The sequence below is a fragment of the Typopeltis vanoorti genome, chromosome 19 (assembly GCF_054136105.1).
Source record: "Typopeltis vanoorti isolate ZY-2024b chromosome 19, IOZ_Tvanoo_1.0, whole genome shotgun sequence".
NCBI lineage: Eukaryota > Metazoa > Arthropoda > Arachnida > Uropygi > Thelyphonidae > Typopeltis > Typopeltis vanoorti.
The window spans coordinates 62,518,057-62,534,252 of NC_143567.1; the positions used below are offsets into that span (position 1 = coordinate 62,518,057).

The window sequence follows — 16,196 nt, forward strand, 5'->3', positions numbered from 1 at the left end:
GATAAATGAATTACAACTAAATAAGGTCTTGAAAAGTGGGATCCATCAATAGAAGGTTGTATTCTATTGATGGAACTATACTATAGGAAATAGAGGAGGCAAGGGATCTTGGGATGATAGTCAATAGATATTTGCCCAGAGAATTGCTGTTTTACTAAGGACATTGACCAGCAGAGATAAAAGAGTGATTATTCTATTATATAAAGCCATGATCAAACAACATATGCTTGTAATTTGCTCAGTAGGATTTGCAGGGGAGATTAAGAAAACCTTAGAATAGGTACAGAAGCAGATAGCAAAAATAATATCAGGGCTCTACAATGTTGGTTATGAGAATAGACTGAGAATATGCACTGTAAGATATTGGTTTATGAAAGATAAAGGGATGACATAACTGAAACTGTTGAAAGGTATTTACAGGATTGACAGTGGATTTTTCATACAATAGAACCAAGGGAAGGAACAAGGGTCTCTTTTTTTTGCAACTTCCAGAGATGGTAAAATGAGAGGTGACTTTTTTTGCACGTAAGTTGGACCACGGAGTGCATTGCCTGATGGTGAACATGTAGAATATGATTGGGTTCAAGGCGTGATATGCAGGAAATTCTATTGTCTAAAATGGATCTCACACAACGAGGCTTGAGTCTCCATGGAGAAAAATCTTACATTTATGACAGAATGTTTGTTCTTTTATTATTATATATTATTTTATTATATTTATGGCAGGAATCATGCATTAAAAAAAATGTAGGAAATAGAATAAAGAATATGACAGAACATAGAGTGGTAGGAACGAAAGATAACACAAAGTATAAATGCAACCAACAGTGGGCGACCTATAAGAAAATGCTAGAAAAGTCATTATCATTATCCTCTGGGTTTCTTGGGGATGAGGAAGTAATGGAGAGGATTCAGAGTTGAGTGACCAAGATGGTGAGTAGCCTCTGGAATGTTCCCTATGAGGACAGATTGAAGTTGTGTGGATTGCAGAAGTTGGCAGTGCCCTAACTACTAAACTTGACAGTATTCTCAACACTTTCCTAGCCAATGGCTACAATCTCCCCCAAAATATTAAAACACTTTAACCACAACCCACCTCCCCTCCTCCTTCAGAGCAGAGCTCACTCAAGAGCTATCACTATTCATTCGGGACACATCTAAAAAATTGACAAAAATCCTAAGGAAATACAACCTTACAACCACTACAGACCACATAAAAAATCGGTATCCCTTATCTACCAGAACAGCCACATTCACTAGACTTACCAGTTGTTTTCCAGGTCCCTTGGAGTTGCAAACTGTCCTACTACAGCCAAACAGTCAGGGCAGCCAGTGTCAGAATTTCTGAACACAAGGACTATATCTGGTTCCACCATTACAGCCACTCAAGACTTGCTGACCATGCTTTGGACACCCACCACAGGATATGCTGGAAGAAGGCCATTCTTTTACAGTGCAGCAAATACAGATATGAGAGGCTATTCCTCGAATCTGCCTCTGTCCTGAAAACCTTTCCAAACTTCAACAAATTTGGGTGCACAAGACTGCTCTAAATGTGGATGCATGATACTGCTCCAAATTTGGGAAGCACTCATCCTCAGATCTTCAGTCCAATGGTCAAGATCACCCAATCTAGCCTACTAAAGGGACTCTATTTTGGAATCTAGGCTTATTTTGGTTACCTTTCTTCAGCCTCATTTGCCAGGTGTAAGTGCACATATTGTTTTTGTGATCCCTGATGATAGCAATTTAACATTGCTGGAATGTAGGAAAGTATTAATTAAAGTTATAATTAATATTTTAGTATATGTTATTACTTCCTAACAACAACAATAGTTATGAGCAACCAATGTATAAGCCTATCTACCAGAATAAGTATAGGTTCTCCACTAAGAATCCAGCTGAAGTTTTTCTGACTATTTTCATAGTTTTGATCTTTTTGTTGATGATTTTCATGCTGCATTTGTTTTAGCAGATATTCAGTTTAGTTAAAGAATCCTATAGACTTCCATTGGATTTGGTTAGGAGTGTAAGATCACTAGCATAATAAAGTATATTTATCAACATTTCTGTTATATCTTTGTCAGTTCCACTTTCAATATCAAGTTAGCTTGCTACATATGTAAAATTCTTAACTGCTTAAGTTCAATGTTTTTAGCTTCTGTAGTTCTGAATTTGTTTGTCATTGTCAATGTCATTTTGTTTGGATGATGTCAAAACTATGTCATCTGCATAATTTATATGTTCCAACTGCAATGTAGGTTTCCATTTTTATTCATATACTTATAACTTTTTCTCATAATGCAGTCAGTGACTATGTTAAGTAGCAGTCCAGACATGACACTATCTTATCTCATAGCTTTTAATTTCTTTACACATCTCTTTTACACATCTATTTTCACATGTTTCTCAAGAATTCTGTAGCTTCTTATGATTATCCATAATATCTTATTGTTAGAAGCTTTGACAAAATCTGTAAAATTTAGGTATAAGGAAGTTCTAAATTCTATACTTTCTTCAGTGATATTCCTTAAAGTAAAAATGTGATGTACAGTACTTCTGCCTGTTCTAATATTTTAATATTTTTTTCTATTCTGCTTTTAATTCTATTTATTCAAATTTTATTGGGGGTGGGGGAGCATTATAGGTACTGACTAATTTCCTCTTCAGTTTCCTCATTCAATAAGATTACCTCTCTGTCTTTGGAATTATAGTTATTATTAGAAATTTACTTTATTGCTTAATCATTTAAACATTTCTACTGGTATTTTATCATTGCCACATTCATGGGCTGTTACCACATGATCTGACAAAAAAAGTGCTACTGTGGAAATACCCCCAAAATCATCTTTTGTGGTTAGTCAGGTTAACAATTTCTTTCTATTCTTATACTGAGCAGATAACCCATCACTAAAATAATATATGTATATGTGTGTGTGTGTGTATATATATATATATATATATATATATATATATATATTTTTTTTTTTTTTTTTTTGAAGTAGAAAACTTTTCTTTCAAATGGTTTATCAAAACTGAAATGTACAAACAGCTACTATTGTGTTTCAGATTTTAAGCAATTGTTTTCTTTTACATACACCACAAATCGATGCACTTTGGTTTATGCATGTACCCAGTGAAATGACTGCATTTCATCTTTCACCACAAAACTGTAGTTTTCAGACAAATTTGCATGCATTCAGAAGTGAACTTTTTTTTTTTCCCTTAATCTAACAAAAACTTCTCCATAGTTTTCACATCAGTCACTTGTCATCATATTTAATTTCAGTCCACATCTTGATCATAAATTTCTGTGGTCATCATCATCATCATCAAATTCCTGCCATGTACCCTCAAGGGGTGTACAGGATACGACAGTACTACATGAAAAAATTACATCATTACTAACTTCCTATCTACAATTTTCCTTGAAATCAGTCTGTTACTTGTCAAGACTCCAACATTATCAGATCTTATATTTCTATTGTCTAAGGCACTTTGTACCGTATCAATCCACCTATATCTTGGTCTTCCTCTGGGTCGTTTTCCTGCCAACTTGGCAGAGAACACTTGTTTTGCTAATCTTTCCTCTCACATTCTATTTAAGTGACCATACCACCTGAGATTAGCTCTGCTAACACATTCCTGGATGCTGACAATGTCAAGTTCTTTCCTAATATCCTCATTTTTAATATGATATTGCCATTGATGCCATCTGTTCACGCCTCTAATCTTTCTCAGGACTCTCATATCTGCAGTCTCTAGTCTTTGGTCAAGTGTTTTACTTCTGACCCAGCTCTCAGATCCATAAGTTAAAACTGGTTTGAACACTGTCTTGTATACAGCTAATTTAGTGTTCCGACTAATTTCTTTTTTATTCCATATAAATTTATTCAATTGACTTCCAACCATACCAGCTTTGCTGATTCTGTTGTCTATTTCTATATTTAATTTACCATCTTCAGTAAAAATCGTGCCTAAGTAGCTGAAATGTTTTACTTGTTCCACAGGTTCTCCATTCACAACACAGCTGACATTTTCAATGATTCTGCCTATTTTCATTGTCTTTGTCTTTTTATTGCTGACCTTCATACCATATCTAATACCACAGCTATTCAATTTAGTCAGAGAATCTTGCAGACTTGAAGCGGATTTATTTAGAAGTATAACATCATCTGCATAAAGCATAGAGCTGACATTAACATCTCCAATTTTGATATCAGGTTTAATACCACATTCCTTCATAATGTGATCCATATAGATAATGAATAACAGAGGGGATAATGTCTCACACCAGATTTAACATTAAACCATCTTCCTGTACTTCCTTCAATTCTAACTGCTGACTTACAACTCAAATAAAGACTAAGTATTGCTTGATATAATGCCCCACTGACACCATATAACTGCAGCGTATTGAATAGCTTCTCTCTTGGCACCTTGTCATATGCCTTTTCCAAATCGACAAAACTTAAATACAGATCTTTGTTATATTCCCATGCTTTCTCGACTATTTGTCGTAAAGTGAAGATCTGATCCTGACAGCCTCTATTTGGCCTGAATCCAGCTTGTTCTTCACCAAGCTTTTCTTCCACAATTCTTCTCAACCGTTTCTCAAGTATACTTGCATAGATCTTCCCAGGAACACTCAGTAGGGAAATACCTCTGTAATTCTCACATTCAGTTTTATTTCCCTTTTTATAAATGGGTACTATGAGAGCTCTACTCCAATCATCGGGAATTTTTCCCTCTGTCCAGGCTTTCTGAACTATGCAGTGCAGCCACTGTAAGACTCTTATACCACCATGCTTCAGCATTTCTGGTCGAATATCATCTACTCCTGCTGCCTTTCCACATTTCAAGCCTTTGATGGCTTTTTCTACTTCAAGTATGGATATGTAATCCTGACTGCATGCCTGGTCAGTGTTTTTTATCACTGTGCTGTCATCACTGCTTGTTTCATTTAGCAGTTTTTCAAAGTACTTACTCCATACTTCAAGGATATCTTTTTCTCCTGTTTTCATGTCACCTTTATCATCTCTAATTCCTTTTACAACACTCTTTCCTCCATTCCTAAGCTTCTTCAACAACCTCCAGAATATTTTGCCACCTTCTTGATATTTATTTTCTATATTCTTGCCAAAGTCCTCCCACGACTTTTTTTAGCTAGTTTTACACACTGTTTAGCTTTCTTACATTTGTCTCTGTATTCTGTAAGAGTAAAAGCTGACTTATTTGCCAGGAACTTTTGATATGCTTTCTTCTTTTCCTTCACTGCCTCTTTAACTTCCTGTGTCCACCAGGGAGTTCTGATTTTTTTATCCTTGCACACAACCTCACCACATGCCTCTCTAGCAGAATCAATCAATGTTTTCTTCAGAGTTTGCCACTGAATCTCCAAGGTTTGATTCCTGTTCTCAAACTCTTTCATTTTTTCTTCAATAATCTTTGTGTATTTTAGTCTACAGTTAACATCTGAGAGCTGCTCAACTTTTATTCGCTTTAAAACTTTCTTACATGTTTTTCTTTTCAATATGAAATTCAATTTTATCCTGCTCAAGACTAAATAGTGATCACTTCCAATTTCAAATCCTCTGTACACTCTGGTGTCCTGCACCAGGGAGAAAACATCACTATCAACAATAACATAGTCAATGAGACTTTTCTTATTCCTAACCTCTTCTCTCCATGTGAATTTGTGCACATTTTTATGTTGGAACATGGTGTTAGTAATAACCAGTCCATGTCCTGAGCAGAAATCCAACAGATATTTGCCATTATTATTAGCTTTGCTCTTTTCTCCAAATTTTCCCAAAATATTTTTGTATGTCTCACAATCATTTCCTACTCTGCTATTTAGATCCTCAACAAGGACCAACTTTTCCTTTTTCATTGTGTCAGTTGCTTTTTCTAAAGCGTCAAAAAATTCCTCCACTTCTACCTTAGTAGAACCTTCTGTGGGACCATAGGCACAAATAAGTCTCATTGCCCAGTTCCCCATTCTCATATTTGCCCAAATTACTCTACTTGAGACTGACTGCCATTCAAGAAGATTAGCCTCGTATTTTGTGTTGAATACTATGGCTACTCCTTCTTTTCCTTGATTGTCATTGCCTGAATATAACATTTTGTATTTATTGCTTAGAAAGATCTCACCAGTTTTGGTCTTTTTTGTTTCAGTCACCCCTATTATGTCGATCTGGTACTTATCTAATTCCTCAGCTAGCTCCATTTCTTTGCCATTCAGGCTTCTTACATTGATAGTACTGATCTTAAACTCTGGTGATGTTGAGTTGGGGTTTGTTTTCAGATTTGTTCCAGTAGCTGACTTTTCACTGTTCGCCCTGGTTCCCTGGCGAAAACAACGGGGGCCTTGTTTAACCGGGCGACGCCCCAGCTGGCATGAAATTTTGTCATGTTGTACCATCATTTTCTATTTTGGTTTAACCAGTAAGAATACAGTTTGGTCGGCTAAATCCCAAATTGCCAGCCCATCCTCGTTCGTTCAGTATCAAAGTAGATACCCAACAGGGTGCACCACGAGAAGGTGAGGATTGGACATTAGGTCAGAAGCCCTGGTCGGTTCTCCGCATTCCTTTAAAAGCTATGTGGAGGTCTCCTCTCAGTTATACAGCTTTGACCCTTAAGCACCCCTATTTCTGTGGTGACTGACTATATTTTATCACTTTATTATAAAAATGCTATTCTCTCTTGAAAATGAAATGGACTGAATTATTAAAAAAATACTACAGATTAAATTAGAGTTCTTCCAATTATATTTGGCTCTTTATGTACCTGTACATAATTGTTATTATAATTTTTTTAAGCATACATTCATTTTTTACTCTCTCATTTGATATTAACACATGATAAGACCAGTCATGATTCTAAAAAAAAAATTGAGAAGTATATATACTAAATACGTCTGCAGCATTGAACCCAGGGCATTCCAGACAATGTGAAAACATTTCTTGTAGTCATCACAAACAGTCATCTTAATAAAATATTTGTAAGATGCTTTACTATTGATAGCTGACAATGAAATTTTTCAGTATATGACAAATAGAGAACTAGGTGCTATCCATGAAAGTCATATAAGAGTGTGGTTAGTAGGGATGTACAGACCAGATTTTTTGGATGGAGAGTGATAATAATAATAATGGCTTGCTCATACAGAAATAATTTTGACTTTGTGTTATTTTATTTAATATAGACAACTCCATGTTCAGCTGTTTTCCAGTGGCAAACAAGTCTAGTGTGTGCAACTATGGAACATACAGAATGTACAATAAGTGCTGATGGGAAAATATATGATCTTAAACTCTTGTCTAGTATGACTTTCACCTGGAGTACATCTGATAATGAAGGAAATAAGTAAGTCATCTAAAATATTTATTTTTATATTTTATTTGGTTTTAAAGCAAAAACCTTTTGTAACTGAAAGATATTACAACTTAAATTCATGTGGTATGTTATCTAGAACCTGCATGCTACAGAAGAAAAAAATTACAGGAATACCATATTGATATAATTGGTGTTACTGAGACTATCATCATCATCAATTCCTATGCATAATCTTGAAGGAGTGTAGGGAACTATGAGGGGTACTGTATAGTTAAGTTGGTATTGCTATTATTTTCGGTCAACAGTATTTTGTTTCTAAATTAAACTGTTATTTGTCATATCCCCAGTATTGTCAGATCTTACATTTTGGTCTTCTAAAATACTACTAATTGCATCATTCCCCTGTAGATGTTGTTCTTTCTTTGGGTCTTTTTTTATTACCTTGCCGTTTTGACATTAAAATATCTGTTTTGTTAATTTCTCCTTCCCCATTCTGCTAAAGTGATCACTAACCTAACTCTGTTCATACATTCTTGAATGCTAACAGTGTCAAGTTCCTTCCTAATATCTTAATTTTTCACATAAATCTGTCATCAGTGTTCACCCTTAGGTTTTCTCAGAACTCTCGTAGTCTCTTCTTAATGAAGTGTTTCATTTTTAACTCAGCTCTTGGATCCCTATGCTAAAATTGGTGGGAACACTGTCTAATTTACTGCTAGTTTAGTATTTTGACTAATTTCTCACTTATTCCATATAAATTTATTCCGCTGACTTTTCACCATACAATCTTTGCTTATTCAGTTTATCTCCAGATTTAATTTGCCATCATCATCACTAAAAGCTGTGTAAATAGCCAAAATATTTTGCTTGTTCCATAGGTTTTTCATTGAGAATATAGCTGATATTTTCAGTGTTCCTGCCTACTTTCATAGTTCATTTTTTTTATTGCTGATTCTCATCACAAATTGGTTCCAGCAACTATTTGCATAATTAGTCTTCAAGATTGTTAGATTTATTTTGCAGAGGATCATAAAACCATCTTCGTAAAGCAGTGGGTGCTTAGTTTTGTATCATGTTTAATGCTACTTCCAACATGATCTACTCACACACATGATGAAAAACAGTGGTATATGAGGGTGATCTGAAAAGTTCTTGGCCTCAATCATAGATGCCAACACTATCGGCAAGAGATTTTATTTTCCAAGTTGGTAATCTGTCATAAGCATCCATGTGAAATTGCAAGTAATTCTATCAAGTAGTTTGTTTTATACAGCTATCTGAAGCAAAAGTGTTGTCTATATCCCTTGAAATGAATAAAGTTGAGTATTGTGCGGTTATAAAATTCTTTGTAAAAGAAGGTTTAATGCCAAAAGAAATTCATTCAAAGTTCATAAAAGTTTATTGGAGCTCTTCTCCTTTGTTTTCGACAATTAAGAAATGGGCTACTGAGTTTAAACATGGCTGTACCAGCCTTGAAGATGATCCACGTGAAGGACATCCAAAAAGTGTAACAACACCAGAAATCATTGATTAAGTGCACAATATGGTATTGGATGACCAGAGTCAAAGTGCATGAAATTGCTGAGACTATAGTCATTTCAAAAGAATGTGTAAGATATATTTTGCATGAAGAATTGCATATGAAAAAGCTTTGTGCAAGATGGGTGCTGCGCTTGCTCACAGCAGATCAAAAATGTACTCGCACGAAAATCTCTGAACAGTGCTTGGAGCATTTTAACAATAATAAAACTGATTTTGCATTGCAGATTTATTACTATGGATGAGACTTGGATTCACCATTATACTCCAGAATCCAAACAGCAGTCAAAACAGTGAACAGAAGCAGTTGTTCATTGCCAAAGAAGACAAAGTTGGTTCCATCAGCAGGAAAGGTCATGGCATTTTACCTTTTCAAGATAATTAATAAATTTATTAATTATCTTGAAAAGGGTAAAATAATATTGGGAAATATTATTCCGATCTTTTAACTAGACCAGACGAAAAAATTCATGAGAAAAGACCTGATTTGCAGAAGAAAAAAATCGCCCTTCATCAGGACAATGCACTTGCCTACCGAGGTGTTTTGGTAATGGGAAAATTAAGGGATCTGCACCATGAATTGTTGGAACATCCACCCTATTCCCCAGATTTGGATCCCTCTGACTTCTGTCTGTTCCCAAAACTAAAACTCTTCTTGCTGGTTATCGTTTGTCTTCGAATCAAGAGGTGATTGTAGCTGTAGAGAGGTATTTTGCAGAGAACCACTACAGGGACAGGATAATGGTGCTGGAACATCGCTGGAATAAATGTATTAGTCTTAAGGGAGATTATGTTGAAAAATAAAAATAACTTTGAAATTATAAATTCGTGTTTTCAATGTTAGGCCGAGAACTTTACAGACCACCCTCGTAGACCATATTGGTCTTTCAGTCTCATTATCCATCTAATATTCTCTTTTGATGTCTACCTGACCTTCTCTTTCCAATTGGTTTATATATATAAAAAAATTATCACACTCGAAGGTGGATTTGAATCACCAACCTTCCGTTTAACAGCCAAATGCGCTAACTGATTGTGCCATGGAGTCAGCATGCTATTACTCCTGATAGCCATTCTGACAAAAAAAAAAAAGTTTTGTTGACTTTCCTCTCCTATTCTATTTAAGTGACTTCCATATAACCTGAGATTAGATCCTGCAGTGATCCTTCACTGTCTCTCTTAAAATAAAAAATTGATCTTTATGTGAGGAATATTTTTGCAGATAAAATAAAAGGGCTTATTTGGTTGAACACTTGTTCACCAGACTATATGGAAACATCAGGGTTTACATCTTGCAAACAGACACACCAATCTGAAAAGATATGGTGAGGTTAGATTAGAATATCAGGACAGTAATAATGGACCTTCAACAGGTGACTGAGTAAAGGCTGCTTGTTCCTGGTCTGCTGTTTTTTGGGAGTAGACTAAAGAAATGCTGTAGATGATCTATATCTGGTGATAGAGATAGTTTAGTTATAGTTCAAATTATGGGTTATAATATTAGAAACCTGATCTCAAGGCATAAGAAAAGGGATTGTGAATCTGGAGGATTAGGGACCATTGAGTACAAATAAGAACCTAAACCATTAGGTGACTAATGGTTTAGGTTCTGTCCTGAATTTCTGGATCATTATCCTTTGGAAAAATAATTAACTGATCTCCCCCTCCCCACTCTCCTACAAACTCATAAAAAGGATTAAAAAAAAAAAAAAATCAGCTAACGCCTTTTTTATTCCCATATATATAGGGAGTAGGCGAGGTCGTTTTAAGCCCTTTCTAACTTTTGGAGACTGAGTGGGCAGTTCAATCTACACTGGTACCCAATCAGAGATAGCTGGCTCAAGGCTATCACTAATTAAGCGGCACGCAGTGAAGAGAGACGGCTCTGCAGGTGCCACCATCTCGTAACCCTAACACTCGTATTTAATGTCTGAAATAAGGTGGGTTCTACGGTTGATTTTCTTGAGTTTACGGGACGAAAAACCCAAGTTTCCGGGAGAAAAAACCCCTTGCCCGTGCCAGAGATCAACTAACTCGGGAACTGGTCGAAAAAAGGCTTAGAAAAATTTCCTCTAGTCGCTGACTAGACTCGAAACCAAGTCTTCCTTCGTGTGGCCAAGCACCGTGGTGTGCAAACGCCACATCCACTGAGCTACACAGGCTCCATAAAAAGGATTTATCAATTAATCAAGCTGTTTCAAGAAAGCTGGTTATAAAAATATCTACTGCTTTCTTTCACTTGTGTATTCTGACTTTCTTGTTATAAGCAAACTGATCTAATCTTTGCTATTGCTGATTCCTCCCTTTATTATTTATTATCCTCTCATATAATTTTAATTACCAAGTTAATGCTTTTTTTTTTTTGTCTGTTGTATAATTTCAGTGTTTCAACTGCAGCTGATATCACTAAAAATGAAGATATTTTTTCTTTTATTCCAAAATCATTTGGTACTGACAGTCCTTTTTATTTCTATATCTTGTTTCCCATCATCACTAACATATTTACCAAGGTAAAAAAAAAAAAAAAAAAAAATGTGACGTTAAAAATGCCTGGAACGTTGTTATGAATTAAGTGCTACCAAGTGTTTCCAACTTAGGGCAAAGCCGACTAAAGCCACTTGAGGAATCACAAGATTCCTATTAAGATTTCCATGGCAAATAGACACTTATTACTTGGGAAGTATGAAGGAGAACTTAGAATGAATTAATAAGAATTGAAGGAATTAGATTAAAGTATTTGAGAAGTTCAACTTCTGATTGTCAGATAAAAAAAAATACAACAGAGACACAGATTTCTCCAACAATTGTGCTAAAGCAACCCAAACCAAAAATTCAACATATGTCCAATGGCTTAAGTAAAAAATCTCCATATCTCATTTAGCTTATAATAATAGCCCATAACAAAAATCCAGTGCAGAATTTGTAAGAGCCAAATGCATCAAGCTTGTCTACAGTCTACAAATAATTGGGAAGAGGCATGCCCTCATGTCTAGTGGATATAATGGGGGGGAGGGGAACAGAAGACGTCTTATCTAGAGAATACAAGTAACATCAGTTCAGCTGATTTCAACCAAATTTGGAAATAGATTCTTTCTTCTGTCTGAGTCCATTCTTCATCTTCTGTCTGAGTCCATTAAAACTTTACTCTTCATTCCAAAATGAAGAGTAGTTTTAATGGAGGAAGAAAAAAAAGTAAATTGCTGCAGACATCACTGTAGGTTAGATCTTTCAATCAATTTTGATCGTTTTTTCTTATTGTTTTCCTTACCTAAAGAAGTAAGTAATCTCATATTTTGAAAAAAAAAAAAAAATAAATTATATATTTAGTTTTATCTTTTGCCCAGAGTAATTTAATAACAAGGTGTGACACCAGTCTGCATTGCTTCAACCTTGGTATCACCTCTGGGTCAGGCTCCCACTGAAGAGACCTCAATAAAGGTCGAAACCAGTCTGAGTAGTGGCCCTTCCCATAATGCATAGCATTATACATGTCCACAAGGAGATGTGCTTTGCATTATGGGATACAAGGAAAGTGATCATAACTTAGTCCACCTTTGCCACGAGTTGCCCCAGTACTGAAGATATTTCAGGTGCTTTGTTTGCTTATACATGGATAAAGGATAAAACTAAATATATAATTTATAGTCTAACCTAGTGGAAAAAAACTTCCAACATCTTTCTATAATCCAGAGTAATTTAATAATATGATGTGACACCTTTTGGCAACTGGCATATGGAAATATGAGTTCTGCATTGTTTCAACCTTGGTATCACCGCTGAGTCTGGATCCCACTGAAGAGACCTCAATAAAGGTCGAAACCGGTTTGAGTAGTGACCCTTCCTATAATGCATAGTATTATACATGTCTGCAAGGAGATATGCTTTGCATTATGGGACTTTCCTTGGTATCCCATAATGCAAAGCATATCTCCTTGCAGACATGTATAATGCTATGCATTATGGGATACCAAGGAAAGTGATCAGAACTTAGTCCATCTTTGCCACAAGTTGCCCTAGACCTGAAGATACTTCAGGCGCAAACTTTGTTTGCTTACACTTGGATAAAGGATAAAACTAAATATATAATTTATAGTCTAACCAAGTGGGAAAAAACTTCCAACATCTTTCTCTAATCCAGAGTAATTTAATGATGTGTGACACCTTTCGGCAACTGGCATATGGAAATATGAGTTCTGCATTGTTTCAACCTTGGTATCACCTCTGGGTATGGCTCCCACTGAAGAGGCCTCAATAAATTTTGAAACCAGTCAGATTAGTGATCCTTCCCATAATGCATAGCATTATACATGTCTGCAAGGAGATATGCTTTACATTATGGGATACTAAGGAAAGTGATCATAACTTAGTCCACCTTTGCCATGAGTTGCCCTAGACCTGAAGATACTTCAGGTGCAAACTTTGTTTGCTTACACTTAGATAAAAGATAAAACTAAATATATAATTTATAGTCAATCAAGTGGGAAAAAACTTCCAAAAAAAAATCTCATGTGTTAAAAAAGTGAGTAAAATAGTGAAGAAATAGGAAGTTGTTTGCTGTTCAGGAATACCTGGCCAACATTATTTTTTGTTTAGAATATAAATTTCCCCTCTGAAATTTGAGCAAATACATAACAGCAACAATAGTACTTGAGATTATTTAAAATAATTTCAGTCAAGTAGTTACTTATTAATTGCAGCTGGCATCTTGTGCTCTTCAGTATTCTGCTCGCTTCTTTATGAGATATTTTTAATAAAATTTCTTTATATTGCCATTGTAGATGGCATGCAATACCTAGTCATTAAAATTCTGTGATAGTAGTTTTTGAAACATTAATCTTGAAATATTTTATAATAAGTTTAATAATATTAGATAATTTTCTTTTTGCATTACTATTGTAGGTACTGGCTAAATATTTGTCCTGGACTTGCAAAGATTTCATATAAATCTGTGTGTCCATCACAAGTAGCTGTTTGTAAGCAAGATAAGAATGGCAGTTTCATTTCGCTTGGAATGGAAGAGACAATGAAATTGACTAGTCAAGGTAAACGTTTTTGAATTTTTACTATACAAAAGTAAAATGGTTTTTAATTATACTGTAGTATAATTAAAAACCATATTCATTGCCATCAATTTCCTGATATGTACCCTCAGGGTATGGACAGGATAATTATGATAATACTACATGGAAAAGTTACACCATAACTCACTTCTCATCAACAATTTTCCTCCAAATTAATCTGTTATCTATCAAGATTCCAATATTATCAGATCTTATATTTCTGTCTTTTAAAGTGCTTTTTACTGTATCAATATCCATCTACATCTTTGTCTTCCTCTGCATCTTTTTCCTGCTAACCCGGAAAAGAACATATGTTTTGCTAATCTTTCCTCTCCCATTCTTATCATACTGTAAAAATATGAGGGTAATTGTAAAAATATATTATTTACTAAGTTTATTACATATTTTAATTTCAATCCTTGTCAGGCTGCACCTTATGTAAAATTCATACTACTCACAAGGTTTTGCCTATTCTTGTTAATCCTTAACCATTCTTTGTTCGCTAAGCCCTCCTGTCTTAACCTTTTATTCCTCCCTTTTCTTTCTTTCTTTCTTACCCTTCTTTCTTGCCCTTTGCTTCTACCGTTCACTAAGCCACTTGTTTTTTTCAACTATCGCTGGCTAAATGATTGCGGTGCACTTATTTTCTGAGACTGTTCTACTAAAAAAATTTATTTTTATTAACGACTGTGCCAGTTTGGAAGAAATGATATAGTCTAAGAATAATAAGAATATGAACAAAGGTAAGGTCTCAGCTAAAATACTCCTAGCTATTCAGCAAGTCATGCACACAGGTAGAAATTTTTTATAAAACAGTGCATTGGCAAATGATCAGACCAACTGTTGCTTAAACAAAACATTTTATTCTAACTTCAGCAAAATAATTACATCTTTGAAGTATATACACTTTATGTTCACTTAACATTTACATTCAACTTAGCACTATGAAGCACACATTCTTTGCAAAAGGTATACAACAGCTATTCCTTCTAAGGAGATATTCCTTGCACCAGCAATACATAGGCCCTTGTTCTACCCTGTTACTATATACAATACCATACAAAACTATACCACCGACGTACTGTAACACTTACAATTCTCACTTATCTAAGTTACAAGGAAAATAATAACAATAAATTTATTTACTCGCAATTCTCTCAGTAAGCTTACAGTCCTCTTTCATTAACTATACCTCAGTTGGGATGTCTTGAATCCTTTCCATTACACAGGACAGGTTCTTGACTCGGGCATTTCTGTGCTCTAACTCTCTCATTCCACCATTGGCTAATTCATTGACCTGACATTGAGCCTTTCTCGAGAATCATGGCCAGATATCCAATGGGACATTTGTTGTCGATTGCTCCTTGGAAGCCTCCTGGAACAGTCTAGAGGAAATGTTGACAACATAGCTCCGACGATGTGTGCTAAACCTTTGGTTGAGTACTTCATTTCACTACTTCTTCCCCCTTCTTCCACTCGGCTGATCGGGGAACTGAAACACCTGCAGCAGCAGTAGTAAAAAGCCCAAGTCTTCTCTCTCTCTCTCCTCTTTGTAGCTCGTAGTAGTCCCCTTAAATATTCTCCTTGCTCTTTGTTCCCAACCTTTGAATGTCCGTAATTATCTGCCAGCACAATGACATCACTCTGGTTTTCTCGCTGAAGATCCATAGGTGATCAATTTGTTCGCAAGGTGTTGTGAACTTTTCTGACACACTATTCTTATGGCTTACTTACAATGTTAATATCAACTTCTAATTTTAAGTACAATATTTTAAACATGAATTATTTAACACAATTTTCAATACAGTTAATTTACATTCAGACAAAAGGAGTCTTATATTAATTTTTCTACATTTTTTCGGCCTAAAAACCCCGTAAAATTGAATTCGATAAATTAATTTATTACACGAAATTTTACACTACCACCTGAGATTAACCTCTAGTAACACATTCTTGAATGCTAACAATGGCAAATTTTCTTTCCTAATATCCTCATTTTTAATGTGTTATGATACTGCCATTGATGTGATCTATTCACTCCATCAATCTTTCTCAGAACTCTCATATTAGAGCTTTCCAGTCTTTGATCAGGTGTTTCATTTCTAACCTAGCTCTCAGATCCATAAGTTTAAATTGGTTTTAATACTGTCTTGTATATAGCTAATTTAATGTTAGACTAATTTCTTTCTTATTCCATATAAATTTATTCAGCTCACTTTCTATTATACCAACTTTACTGATTCTGTTGTCTAT

General features: G+C 35.1%; 1 protein-coding gene across 2 annotated transcripts in view; it reads left to right on the plus strand.

The window, feature by feature from the left end:
• The window catches only part of Lerp (lysosomal enzyme receptor protein), a 514,158-nt gene that overhangs the window by 406,505 nt on the left and 91,457 nt on the right, over positions 1 to 16,196 (plus strand). For both annotated transcript variants that reach the window (XM_090408956.1, XM_090408955.1), the window contains exons 33-34: positions 7,214 to 7,374; positions 13,783 to 13,925. In XM_090408956.1, the coding sequence (XP_090265082.1) occupies positions 7,214 to 7,374; positions 13,783 to 13,925 (304 nt within the window). The remainder of the gene's footprint in view (positions 1 to 7,213; positions 7,375 to 13,782; positions 13,926 to 16,196) is intronic.